At 40.8% G+C, this 13,055-nt stretch overlaps 1 protein-coding gene across 1 annotated transcript; it reads right to left on the bottom strand.

The window, feature by feature from the left end:
* Positions 1–1,115: 1,115 nt before the first annotated feature.
* btr12 (bloodthirsty-related gene family, member 12) lies at positions 1,116–12,847 on the bottom strand. Its single transcript, XM_071547167.1, has 8 exons — positions 12,795–12,847; positions 10,929–11,401; positions 9,729–9,920; positions 8,980–9,075; positions 5,880–6,113; positions 4,983–5,130; positions 3,875–3,901; positions 1,116–3,090 (listed from the first exon to the last, which is right to left on the bottom strand). Exons 1-8 carry the CDS (start codon positions 12,799–12,801, stop codon positions 2,552–2,554), a joined length of 1,716 nt encoding a protein of 571 aa, XP_071403268.1. The 5' UTR covers positions 12,802–12,847; the 3' UTR covers positions 1,116–2,551.
* Positions 12,848–13,055: the final 208 nt, after the last annotated feature.

Here is a 13,055-nt window from a genome sequence, read left to right as displayed (position 1 = left end):
ACCCTTTACATGTGTAGACGTGACAGTGCAGAAAACCAAGAGAGAGCAAGCACAGAAAGAATGAGAGAGAGGGGGAAAGGAGAGAGAGAGAGAAAGAAAAAGTAGATATGGGGACACTCACCAGAGAGCAGCTGCCTCCGAGGCTCCACTGTACACTGTGACACACGAGACAGGCTGTAACCACCACCACCTCTAACACCCAACCTCCAACACACACACACATACACACCTCAGTCCCAAAATATACCCCCCTCCCTCTCCTTTTACCCCAGATACAAATTTACACTCCTCTGGCTTGGCCCTCTGAGGAACGGCTTCAACCCTTCAGAGAATACTCATGCTTCTGTCTAGACTTGGGTCAAATAGTTGTAGCGAATAATTACGAATGTTTGCTCGAAAATGATCAGTTTGGAGTGTGAGGTTGACCTTTACCATATAAGGACAATTCAGATAGTGTCAGGTCAAGTCACAGAAATAGTACAAATCGCTGTTGTGGTGTGAAAACCTCATAACTCCAATTTTGGTGATTTTGATTTTCATGTTTTTACTTTAATTGAAGTATTACACGTTCCTCTATGAGTTGAGAAAATCCTCCGATCTCTTGAGCTTATGAAACCCTTTCAAAACCCATTGGATAATGTCAAAAATACATTGTCATCAAGCTGAAATCAGTTATTTTTATTGTTGACATTTTGGAGATATAACACTTTAACTCATATTAATACTTTGCTATGATTGTCAATCTTTCTGGCAGTCTTTGTCGAAAGTGGCAACCTCCATCCATCTGTCACCTAACCAGGCTAAAATATGCATTAATAAAGATTTGTTAGTACTGTTTTTCCGCTTCTGTTCCTATGTTTTTGATGCAATTTAATTATATTTGAGGAGTGATTTTGAGATAATTTCCTTATTGCACTCAATTCTTATTTTTCTCAACTCTCATTCCTCTCAGATTTGCAGTGAATCCTCGCTCAGTCACACATTTTAATTATTTTTCTTCAAGCCCCTGAAGCATCCTGAAGGAACATACCAGCTCCAGGAGTTTCTCCCTGGCCTGTTCGGTAGCTGACGCTGCACTTTGTAGTATCACAAAAAATCCTGTATATGATTGTGACTTATGGTAAACATCTTTATTGAACAGGTTCAGAACAAAAGTACAAAAGCAAACATTTCATATAAAAGTACAGTAGTTCAAAGGGCCAATATTTTACTTTTGATATTTTAAAATGCTTATATGTGATTGGTTGAACTTGCCTGGTCTAGTGGAATAAAGTTTTATGTGCAAATATCTCTCATTTGGCTCTCCAGGCAAGCCCAATCAAACCTATAGAAGTTAAAATTACATCTATCACTTGTAAATAAGTTCATTTCTTTACTCTAAACTCTCCAAAAGCTTGACACAGTAAAACATAGACTTACACAGTAAGGAAAAGTGCCAGAGGTGCAGTATTAGTCAAACAAGCATCCCTTAACCATGTTCAGCTAACCAGGGCTGCCTAAAGTAAGGATCACGGGCCAAATTTGGCCCTTGAAAAATATATTTTTACTCCTCCAAATGTTTCCTTACAGTAATATTCGTTTTGGTCATTTTTGATGCAATTAAATTACATTTGAGCAGTAATTTTGAGACAATTTTCTTATGCATGTTAACAAACACCATGATGACATGAGAGTAGAAGAAGAAAGTAATGGCTACTTGTTACATTTCTAAATAACCAATGTGCAATCATGTCTTTGTTTCATATACCATCCATGTTACAATTTTGCCCATAGCGCTCTATTGTGAAAGAGTTGAGCTCTTTTGAGCTAAACAGGCATAAGTAATATAATGTTTGTTTTCATTTTACTGCGAAACAGTTCAGTTAAGATTTGCCCTTATCTAAATGTGAAGTCTTTTATAAGAATGAAACAGCTAGCAGGAACCTCAACCACAGATAATCTGAGCTAATCTGGCATGAATACAGAAAGAGGGGGGTCAAAATTGTAATTGGCAGCAAACAAACCATGAATGATCGACTGTGATGTGAAGTGGCCTTGATGGGGTCAGGGTTAGGGCATTTGTTTTCCTTCATTACTCTGTACACTGCAAAAAATAACAAAAAAAAAAAAAAAAAAAAAGGAAAAGAAAAATGTATCTTGATAAGTCATTCTTGCATTCAGTCCTTAAAACCTGATTTTACTTAAAATTAAAATCTTAAGAAATCTGCCTATGGGGTGATATAGTTTAACTGGTTTCCAATGCAACTGCACTTCTGCATTTTCTAATCAAGTGACATTATCTTGATGCAAAATGATTTAGGCCCACTTTATTGTATTATATAGGCATAAAAGTGCTTTGGAAACTAATTAAATTATCTGGCATTTAAACTTGGAACTTGGAAACAAGTGAAATTATCCACTGGCAGTTTTTTTTCACTTGTTTAAAAGAAAAATATTTTTATTTTTTGCAGTGTACAGCACATTGCGACAAACCTGTTCTGTCAAAAGCACATTATAAATAAATGTAACCTGACTTGAGCTGACTTGATTTGCTTTTGACTGGCTGTTGATGTCAGGTGTGTTTGACGGCGCTTATGATGAGCGGAGCGGAGTTCTTCCCCTCCTGGTTGAGACAGGGGCTGAAGATGGGGTACAGGCTCTCGTTGAAGGTATCCACGAAGGTATAGAGGTGCAGACGCGCCTTTACATCATAGAAAGAAAGCTGGCCTCCTTCATAATCCAGGAAGATTCCCACTTTATTTGGTTGCGATGGCAGCATGAGGGGCAGGCGGGCCGCGGCCAGGGCCTTCACCTCCCCGTTCTTCAGCCACAGGCACCAGTATCCGCCCTCGGGACTCAGCTTGATCTCACCCTTGCGGCGGGCCGAGGCGGTGGCCACGCCGAGCGTCCAGGCCGTCTTGCGCCCCAACTCTACCTCCCAGTAGTGACGTCCCGAGCTGAGGCCCTCTCGGCCCAGGACAAAGAGGGCGGGGCTGAAGCGCTTTGGACCCTCAGACTGGGACGTTTTGCGTTCCTCATACCGCACATGGCGACCGTCATCAGACAGAACCAGGTTCCTCTGGGCCGTGGCTGGGTCCAGGAACACCTCACCTGGAAATAATAGAACAGGACAGAATAAGAGACTGGGAGAATAAGAGACTGGGAGAAGAGTTACTAACATTTATTATGAGAAGATCAGGAGATTACTAAGAGTGTACCCTCACAATAAACCATTTCTTATGCCTGAACGTTAATGAAACAGAGAAAGAGAGACAGGCATGAAACAGCATACATTAGAATCGGTCCCTTCAACAGTCATTTAGGGTACTGCAAACCTGTCTAAAAAGTAAAAACTGACAATTTCTTCAGAGAGAATGGGTAAAGAAAGCCTGATGGGCACTATAGATAATCAGAAACCCCCAAAACTCAACATGATTGTACAGAATGTGCTTGGACCCTAGTTCACCTTATAATTTCAACTCTATTAAGGAGATTTTTTTCATCTTGAACCTTAAGGCTTCAATAGTCTGGTTTCCAGTGTTAATCAGAGCTGTGTCACTGAATTTCACCGAAAACAAACTTGTGAATGTGAATCTTTTGAAATTTGTTGCTTTGTTGATGGTGCTTCTGATCATGTGACATGAGCAATTGCATTTGGCTGTGGGCTCCTGGTTTGCACAAGCCCCACTTGTCTGTGCTGTGGAGAAATGGCTTTTGTCACTGTGTTTCTATGAATTGTTCAGTGCTGCCATCCTGTGGACGAACGAGGAACTGAGCAGACTGAACATCACATTGAGTTGATATTGGGGCATGATTGCCAAATAGTCCTGCTCTTTTCATGACACTCTTCCCTGAACAAAGCATATTTGCAGTAAGTAATGGAGGTCGTACTCACTTGAATAGTTCTGCAGCTTCCGTAGCTCTGAGAGAGAGAGAGACAGGGAGAGACAGAGAGAGAGAGAGACCAAGAGAGTCAGTAGCCTAAGTCTAAAGAGTCAAAGTCAAAGCAGATGGCACGTGTGGGAGGTAAACATACTGTGCTAATCCAGTGCTCTAAATGCTCCAGACATGTGGTGCTGTCACTCAGCCCTCTGCTGCTGCCTCTTCATTATTTCCAGATGGCTGAACTCTGGCATCTAGCACTATCTCCATCTGCCCAGTGATCCTGCATGTATAAATGTGTGTGTGTGCGTGTGTGTGTGTGTGTGTTTGTGCATGTGGGGGTGCAATGATGAGTCACTTTTCTATTTCAAAGTGCTAGTCTAGTAACCTACATATCACTGCTCTGAATCTTGCACAAGAAGTGGGGTTAAGCAGAGGAAGTGGATGTTGAAGACTAACGTTGCATACATAATGCTACAGAACACCTCGTGATGCATGCTTGATATGAATGATTTACATTTGACACTGGCACTGACAACACCAAATTATTAAAATACAGTAGTTAAAGATTTTTTTTCTTGCATTGTACCCATTCTTATGTTGAAAGTATATGTAGAAAATGTATAATGATAGACAATTTTTATATAGGCTATCATTCCAGTAGTACATGTGACCCATCATGGAAAAACAGGCCCATTTTGGGAGATTTTTGTTGTTAATAGATTATTGATCTTTGCATTCAAACCTTTAAAATAGCATATTACATAATAGGGGTCAATAAATTAGTTTGTTAACTGAATCAAAAAGTGCCTTTAATTGATCTTTTTCTATGTAAAATGAAATGAGCCTGGGTTCATGCGTTCACCTTTAGTCACACGTTATATATCAGTAGTAGGCCTTGAACTAACTGTTGTCACTTTACGTGATGTCCTGTTGTCCTTGTAGCATACAGTATGTGTCAGTATGTCCTGTAAACCCTGTACTTTGTCATTATGTCCCCTGCACAGACAAACTCCTGCTTCTTTATTCCATTTGCAGACACATAGTAAATCTTTTACAAATCACCGAATTTGACCGCAAAAACGGAGCGAAAAATTAACTTTGGCCACGCATGCCCTCACCTTTTCCGTAGAGTCTTTTGAGTTCGACCTGGAACTTGTCGATGAGGCTGCTGACAGAGGAGCGGATGGTTCCCAGGTAAAGGTCGGTGTTGATGCTGACCGCCGACCAGTCATTAGGCTCCGGTGCGGGAGGCAGCGTCGTCACGTTCTATGGGAAGGCCGGGGAGGGAGAGAGGAAAGGTTAGATAATATGAAACTTTAATGATCCTTCAGGGGAAACTGGGTCATTCCGGCAGCAGAGAATAGGATCTAGCTGAGAATACAACAAACAGAACATATTGAATATCAGGCTAACACATAGCTCCAATTCTCTCTATGTTGACTATTGGCAGATTTAAAGGTTTACAGTTTTACAGACTAACAGATGTTGGTACTATACAGATCTATCAATTTGCAGTGTGATAATAATGTGCATCATTGGCTATCTGTATTATGAGATTACAGAGCAGACGTGACAGTGTGCTGTGTGGCTGTTCACATTATCAGACTTATACTTATGGCTGAAAAATGGGGCAAGGGTATTTGTTTACACCTATTCATTTGTGTTTCAGTAAGCAGCTGAAAATGTATGTCATAGGTGTAATACACACAGAAAAATAAAGGAGCTGACTAGAACAGAAAATGGTTCTTCGGAGTCGTTCTACAAAGAATGTCTATTGGATGGTGGGTGATGGCATAAATGTGGAAAATAACCAAGCCCCTCCATAGTATATATTGTGCAATTGCAAATGAGACTATACAAGGGCAGATAAACATAAACACAATGCAGGTGTCTAAGCAAAGAACTGCAGAAATGGTTCTTTAAAGAACCTTGGTCTGAAAGGTTCTTTGTTATCACTCCGAAGATCCATTTTTGGCACCTTTATTTTTCTGTGTGTATTGGTCCATCAAAGCTACCTGGAGGAAGACCACTTTGTCATGGGTCTGTGCGAAAGCGTCCAGCTCGCTGCTCCTCCTCCTGAGCTGGCTGAGTTCGTTCTCCAGGCCGCGGGCCAGCTCCTGGGCGTGGCGCTCCGCCTCGCGCTGCCGCGTGGCGATCTGCTCCACCAGCTCGGCCTGACTCTGCTCCACCAGGCGCTGCAGGTCCGCGTACACCTGCCAGCTCTCCTCTAACTCCTTCTGAGCACTGGTCTGCAGAGGAGGGGAACACAAGGGACAGGTTAATGTGAATACACATTATGGTCAAGACCACATTAGTCAATTTCAAACCTGATCCAATCGAGTTCAAGTCAAGATCAGCTCCAAAGGGGGTCGAGACAAAGTCAAAAGGGGGTTGAGACCAAGTCAAGACCGAGCATATCAAGTCCTATTCAATACCAAGACCAAAATAAGCAATAAGCACTGCACATGTATTTCCAAATGTACATATTAGCTAATCAATGCACAGAAATTTGAGGACCCATTCTGTACTATACACAAGGATAATTCCTTCATTTTTTTTCTAGTGCTGGGGACAAAATAAACAAAGTTGGATCGGAAGTTGGAAGTGGAGAAAAACGTATCTTTGAACAATTTTAGATAGGCGGGAAATAGTCAAGTCAACATCCAATAGTGGCCGAGACCAAGACAAGATGAGTCCAAGATGTCAAAAAAAATGTTCTCTAGACCACTTTTCAATTTACCCACTTCCTATAGGTAAAGAAAACCTGATACCTGAATTTAATTTAGGCTAAAAGGGCAAATCTATGGGTTCTCAATTGGGTTGGATGGGACGCTCTTCTCTATTGCAGCCCCACTTTGTGATTAAGTTAATAAGATGGGTGTGTTTTTACATAAAAATCTTGCCTAGTGCAGCTTTAAAGTTTAATCTAATCTAAATAATTTGTCTGCACAGTACTCACTCTCTCTGTTTCTGTCTGTCTGTCTGTCTGTCTGTCTGTATGTCTGTCTGTCTGTCTCTCTCTTCAACCTTTGACTCATATAGGGACCACACCTATTGTTGTTAAAACCTTAAAACACAATTCACACTTTTCTACAGTAAGAGATGAAGCTGTGAAGTGCTGTAGTTTCAGCAACCATCCTGGGTCTTTTGTGAGATTGAGAGTGTTGTACAACTGGCCGAACAGGTTTACGCTTTCCCCCACCCAGCCACAGGAAGCCACCTAGCTTCTCATGTCAGACGAACCCCTGCATGGTTTTTTAATATTTTTCTCTGCTCAAATTACATGTTCAACCCTCCCTAACAGAAGGTGCATAAGAGTCATTGTAAAGTTGTAAGTTGATGGAGTGTAGAATGACATTCTTGGTGTCTTGAAATTTAAAACTATTCGATGATATGTTTCTTTCTTTATCTCTCTGACTCTATCACTAACATGCAGTTGCGGCTACACACACCCACACACACACACACACACACACACAGATGCGCAGATATACACACACAACACACGCTGATATCCAATCCCTCAGTAACTGCATCCTCATTGTATTTTTAAATGCCGATCAAGCTGACCTCACTCTCTCACACTGTTCCATTTACAGTCAATAACCAAGCAGGAAACCAGCAAACAAGAGTAGCATTGATCCTGGGAAATTTTGCAAATCAGCACAATTGCAGCTAAATATACTGTATGCGCTGAAGAACGACAAAAAGCTGCATCATGTTCGTTTGGCATATGAGGAAATGTGTTTCTATTTGATGAAGAGTGGGTCAATGTACAGATTTATAGTAAAATACTCTTTTGATACTTTTTACTTTTATGTAATTGATTTTCTTTAATTAACTTTTTACTTATAATACATTTTCTCACACTCGTATTTACTCTCATGCATACACACTAATGTAAACCATCCAAATTCTCAATAATGATTCAGTCATATTACATATCAGCCTGTTGCTATCTCTACAGTATTTGTATTTCCTGTACAATGCTCTGTATTTGGTGTATACGAACAAAAGCAGTGTAATCCTATTATTTTTGCCCAACGTATCTTTGAGGGAATTCTAGACAGGCTGTAATTACAAACAGGGTGTGGGAAACTGAAGGTAAATGTGTACACTGGTCACACCAGTCTGACGGCCTCAGCCATGGATCTCAGCATATATACACAAGAGAAAAACAAACCGCACAGGCAGGCCTCCTCCTCCGCTACCACAAAACATGAGAGGCATGAGAGAGATGTGCTGCATCATACTTGGACAGATTTCTTGCCAAATGTGTTTTTTTTATTATCTAACATAGACCTCCAGTATCAGTTTAGTGGGCAACAATGTCCTGTAACTGAAACTGCAATGTCCTTGATCCCATTGGCAGCTCTGTGTCCTGCCAAAGTGCAACACCCTGAACCCCTACCTGCTCACTATTTGTAAGTTTGTCTGTTTAAGAGTGTTTTTTGCAGTGTAAAATGCAAATGACTAGTAGTAGAGTAGACTAGGCAAATATTTAACATGCAGTACATGAGGGAAACATAAACAAAGATCAAAATCTGTCCTAAATAAAAAAAAATGCTCATGCTCATAAAAATGCTCGAACAGCATCTTTATTTAGAGACTAGCTACTTCACTACTTCTTCAACAGATTTCAAACTTGCATGTATCTGCTCTAAACTACTATGTCTGGTGGCTGATATTGGCCTTTTATGTATGAAATTTGGATATTGGTAAGTCAGAATCGCCCCCCTCTGATATGATGCAGTTTGTCTGATTACATGTATATTTTATAGTTGATTAATGCTACACTGGTTGTCTATAGGAATCCAACTGGAATTGATTCTATTGTTATAAAATATGATTCTGCACTAATGTTTTGGAATCTAACAAATGCATGAATATGTACAGCTAAAATTCTGGTGGAAACAGTGAATTCATGTAAGGGCTATCAGCAGCTTCAAGGCAAAAAGATTGGTATTGGTATCAGCCTTCAAAAACCTGAACAGCTGAAAACTGACACCAAAAATAACAAACATGCCTCTGTTTTCCTTTATTTACCTTGGCTAGGCTGACTGAGCCCTTTATCAGCAGCACTTTGCAACACTTACACACAGGTCAGTCACTCACCTTGATGACCTTGATGGATTGTTTGATTTCCTCCAGTTTCTTGGCCCTCTCCTTGATCAAATGTTTCAGCTCCGACCTCCTCTTTCCCAAATTACTCTGCAAGAAGAAGAGAAAACACCCAGGATTTTTTTTTTTTGTAGATAATGGGAAATGGCGTAAAATATATAACAGTGGTTTGGCAGTGTGGTCTAGTGGTTGCAATAGGGAGACAGCTCCATGACCTGAAGGTTGCAGGTCAATCAGTGTGGCCATCAACAGGTATGGGTCCTGCTGAAGGGCCCTTGAGCAACATATAGAATCCATACCTGTTCATTCATTGTAAGGCGCTCCGATTAAGAACGGCAGTAAATGTCGAAAATATAAATGGCTTCAGGTTGCTACAAAGGCCATCATTAATGTGGAAAATCAATTTTTGAACACAGTTTTACAGATTGGCTGTTAGAAAATCTGTGTTATAATATATGAGTAGTAGTAGTAGTTTTTATCATCTAGATCATGGCTCATGACTCCTTAAAACGAAGCAATGTCTACTCGCAATCCCGGTCACAAGCATATAGAGTTTAACCCAACGAATGATTTTCCCTTTTCAGGTTGTTTCATTTGATTCATTATCAGAGGAGGCACAGAGGCTAAAAACAATTCAGTATTTTAAAAGAAAAAAAGAAAAAATTAAGGAAAAATCAGAAAAAATAGATATGATAAAACATTTGTATAGTAGAAATATGTTTTTTTGAATGACCAGAGCTTACCATCTTCTTCTTCCACTCGCGCTCAGTGGAGACGATGTCGTGGGACTTGTGCGTGGCGTCGGCGCAGGCGGTGCAGATGCAGGTGTGGTCGGTGCGGCAGTACGCCTCCAGCAGGCGCTCGTGCTTCTTACAGATCTTGTCCTCCAGGTGGAAAGTGGGTTCGATCAGACGATGGGAGGTCAGCGACTTCACCTGGGGAGAACGGCATGGAGGGAGGTGAGCGATGAATTCGTAAATGTGGGTAAAGCCAACTTGTGACTGCAAGACTGTCTGGGAACAAATCCCTCAACAGCTGCATTCATTTGCCCTTGAGCAAGGCTCTTAACCCCCAACAGCTCCAGTGAATCTGCTGCTCAGCGGCTAACAGCAGTAGGCTGTTTGTGCCAGGCAGCTCCCAAGCCCGAATGTGTCTGAAGTGCAAAAATATGGAGCAAGGCATTGATGAAAAACAGCATGCAAGCTCAGCAAGCCTTCCCTAGATAAAGGTAAAAAAAAAACATGCATATATGAACAAGAGAAGAGGATGGTAATCTAAATAATGAATGGATGAGTGAGCAGGAATGATGAAATTACCATACTGGAGATGCTGAAACAAGTATATTTTAGACATTTGAAGGAAAATTGTATAAAGTCTGAAATAATGAGTTGCACAATAAAACATTTATCTGTCTTTTTTTTTTTTTATGTATGTATGTTATGTTCCATTTGCTTATTAACGTAACAAAAAAATACATGTTTCATTCATACTATATCCAACACCCCCATCATATAAGTTTGGGTGTATGTGTGTATGTGTGTGTATGTGTGTGTGTGTGTGTGTGGTGGATCTGCAGATTGAGCATCAGTATTATGTGTAGGTAATTACTAATAACATGACATACAGACACCAACCTCAAATGTAACATAAATAATACAGCGATGAAGTATAAAACTATAACAATGCTGATAATAAATAACAAATTAAAAAATAGTAAAAAAAAGATTTTAATTAATAAAGTAATAATTAGTAACTCAAGAGGAAGTAATCTTGACATAGATATTCACTGCCGATTACCTCTTGTGTAGTCATGTACATTAATTTGAATGTCAAGCTCATATACATGTATATACTGTGTATATATGGCACACAGGCACAGTATCCTTACTTTTCTGTGTTTGTGTAAAGACAAATGGGGAAAAAATGTGAAGACACAAACTGACCTTCTTGTGGTGCCTGAGGTGGGCCTCGCAGAACGACCCGGGGCAGTTCACACAAGACTTCAGCGCCTTCAACTTCCTGCCAATACAGGCATCACAGGGAACCTCCCCCGCCCGGGCGAACTCCCCGGTGTCCACCACTGGGGAGTCCCCGCGGCCGGGACCTGAACTCAGATTCAGCGTAGATCCCCGTGAGGCGGCCCCAGCCCCCCCGGCCCCCTCAGCCAGCACCAGCCCTTGGAACTGGGAGGAGATTTCGGCCAGGACCCGGTTGACGCTCAGCTCGGGTCTCTTGGAGAAGCTCTTCTTGCACATGGGGCAGAGGAACTTCTTGCTGTGGTTCCAGTAGCCCTGCAGGCAGGCCTTGCAGAAGCTGTGGCCGCATGGGGTGGAGACGGGCTCCACGAACACCTCCAGGCAGATGGAGCACTGGAACTGCTCCTCGGAGAGGATCTGGCCTCCCGGAGAGCTGATGCCTGGCAGAGAGTAAGAGGGGGGGGGGTTAGAGTTTCGGGGATGGAGCTGGATAAGTTGGTAGTTAAGTCAAGTTTAACTTTAATATCCATTTAGGAAATTCATCTTGATAATACGATAAAACATTAACAATAACATCAAGAAGAAGTAAATGACAGAAGTTCTAAGAATAAATCTTACAGTTCTAAAATAGTTATTGTCTAACAGACAGACAGACACACATATGATACATACATGCAGATAGACAGGTAGATAGATAGATAGATAGATAGATAGATAGATAGATAGATAGATAGATATGGGAGAAACTGGATGCATGTATGGGGAAAGAGAGCAAAGACTGACTACGCTCAAAAATTTAAAGTATACTTTGAGAGGGAGTGAGGGAGAGAGTGTGAACAAAAAAAAGATGAATGATGGGTGATGAAGGACAGGAGAAGTTGTCTTTTTTCTCTATTTTTCTGTCTGTGACTGCATGTGCTACAGTGCTGCTCCACTGTCTAGTGCTCTTTGATCTCAGTGAACTACCTAGATAATTAAAAGTTATCTAACATACAGTACCAATAAAATGTATCAGAAAAAAACAATGCTGTTTCGCTCTGAGCAGGAAGCAGTTATGAAAGAGTCATTCTTTCCAGCGGTGGGTAAGAAACTATTTAAGGAATGCAGAAATGCAGGACCTTCTGCTTGAGAGCGCCTGCCGCAGGTTTAAAAGAAAACATATGACGTCCACTGGCATTTTACAGTCTACCATACAATAAACAACCACTGTTGGTGATTCATTTTTCATTTAGGCCTCAATAGCTCATCAGTTTAGTCCAAATTAGCTTGATTTTTTACCAAATCAGTATATGAGAATATCTTCCTCACAAACAAAGTCATACATTTTCATATGTTAGATATCAAAACTGACTGTTTTGATGACTAAACTGACTAAACTGAATATAAAAACACACTATGTTAAGGTAGATTATTGAGAATCCTTTCATTCATCCAACAGCCACTGAAACCTAGCCTCTAAAATGACACCAAATTAAAACCTGAAACAATCCATATAAGCCACCATAGTATCATTTCAGAACATTAAGACAGCTTCATAACATGAGCAATTGTTTCATAATCATCAGGTATTGATCATGTCATATAAGCCACACAGGAATTTTCTGAATGCTAAGTACTCTTCTACTCTGCTTTTCTCAAGGTTTTATGTCAAATAAGTGTTTCCAACTTCATTTTGCACCGATTGTTCATCTCACTTCTACATACAGTATGTGACCAAATCAACAGAGAAATATGATCGTAGGCAAAATGGCTGTAAACAAAAAATAGCATGACCAACTATCAAACCAAGAGATAATCAATAATCCAATCATCAAAAGATGAAATATAACTCACTCTGCATGTTTTCCTCTGATTTGTAGCAGTGCAGTCTTTCGCCGTGTGCTTTGCTGTGAGTCAATCATCAACAGGTAAGTCTTCCTGAAACTCAGGTGGCCCTCCCACTCACAGTGTGACACACCCAACCTCCACACATGCCCTGCCTTTGTTATCGTGCTCTGATTTCTGCAGCCCCTCAGTGTAGATATGCAAAAACTAAACCAAAGGACGTGACGTGTTCTCTCCATTTGAATAGGTCCACACATGAAAAGGCTGCTG

The sequence above is a fragment of the Centroberyx affinis genome, unplaced genomic scaffold, assembly GCF_046629955.1.
Source record: "Centroberyx affinis isolate AG114_WGS23_722 - 3 ecotype Tasmania unplaced genomic scaffold, CSIRO-AGI_Caff_v1 ptg000269l_1, whole genome shotgun sequence".
Lineage (NCBI taxonomy): Eukaryota > Metazoa > Chordata > Actinopteri > Beryciformes > Berycidae > Centroberyx > Centroberyx affinis.
This window is presented reverse-complemented; position numbering and strand designations above follow the sequence as displayed.

What these genes read in the sequence shown, in the direction of transcription:
- btr12 (XM_071547167.1), bottom strand. An exon ending in CAAAAGACTCTACGGAAAAG is followed by an intron (nt 3,902 to 4,982) that starts GTGAGGGCATGC and finishes TCTCTCTCTCAG; the next exon opens with AGCTACGGAAGCTGCAGAAC. An exon ending in GAAGCTGCAGAACTATTCAA is followed by an intron (nt 3,091 to 3,874) that starts GTGAGTACGACC and finishes TATTATTTCCAG; the next exon opens with GTGAGGTGTTCCTGGACCCA.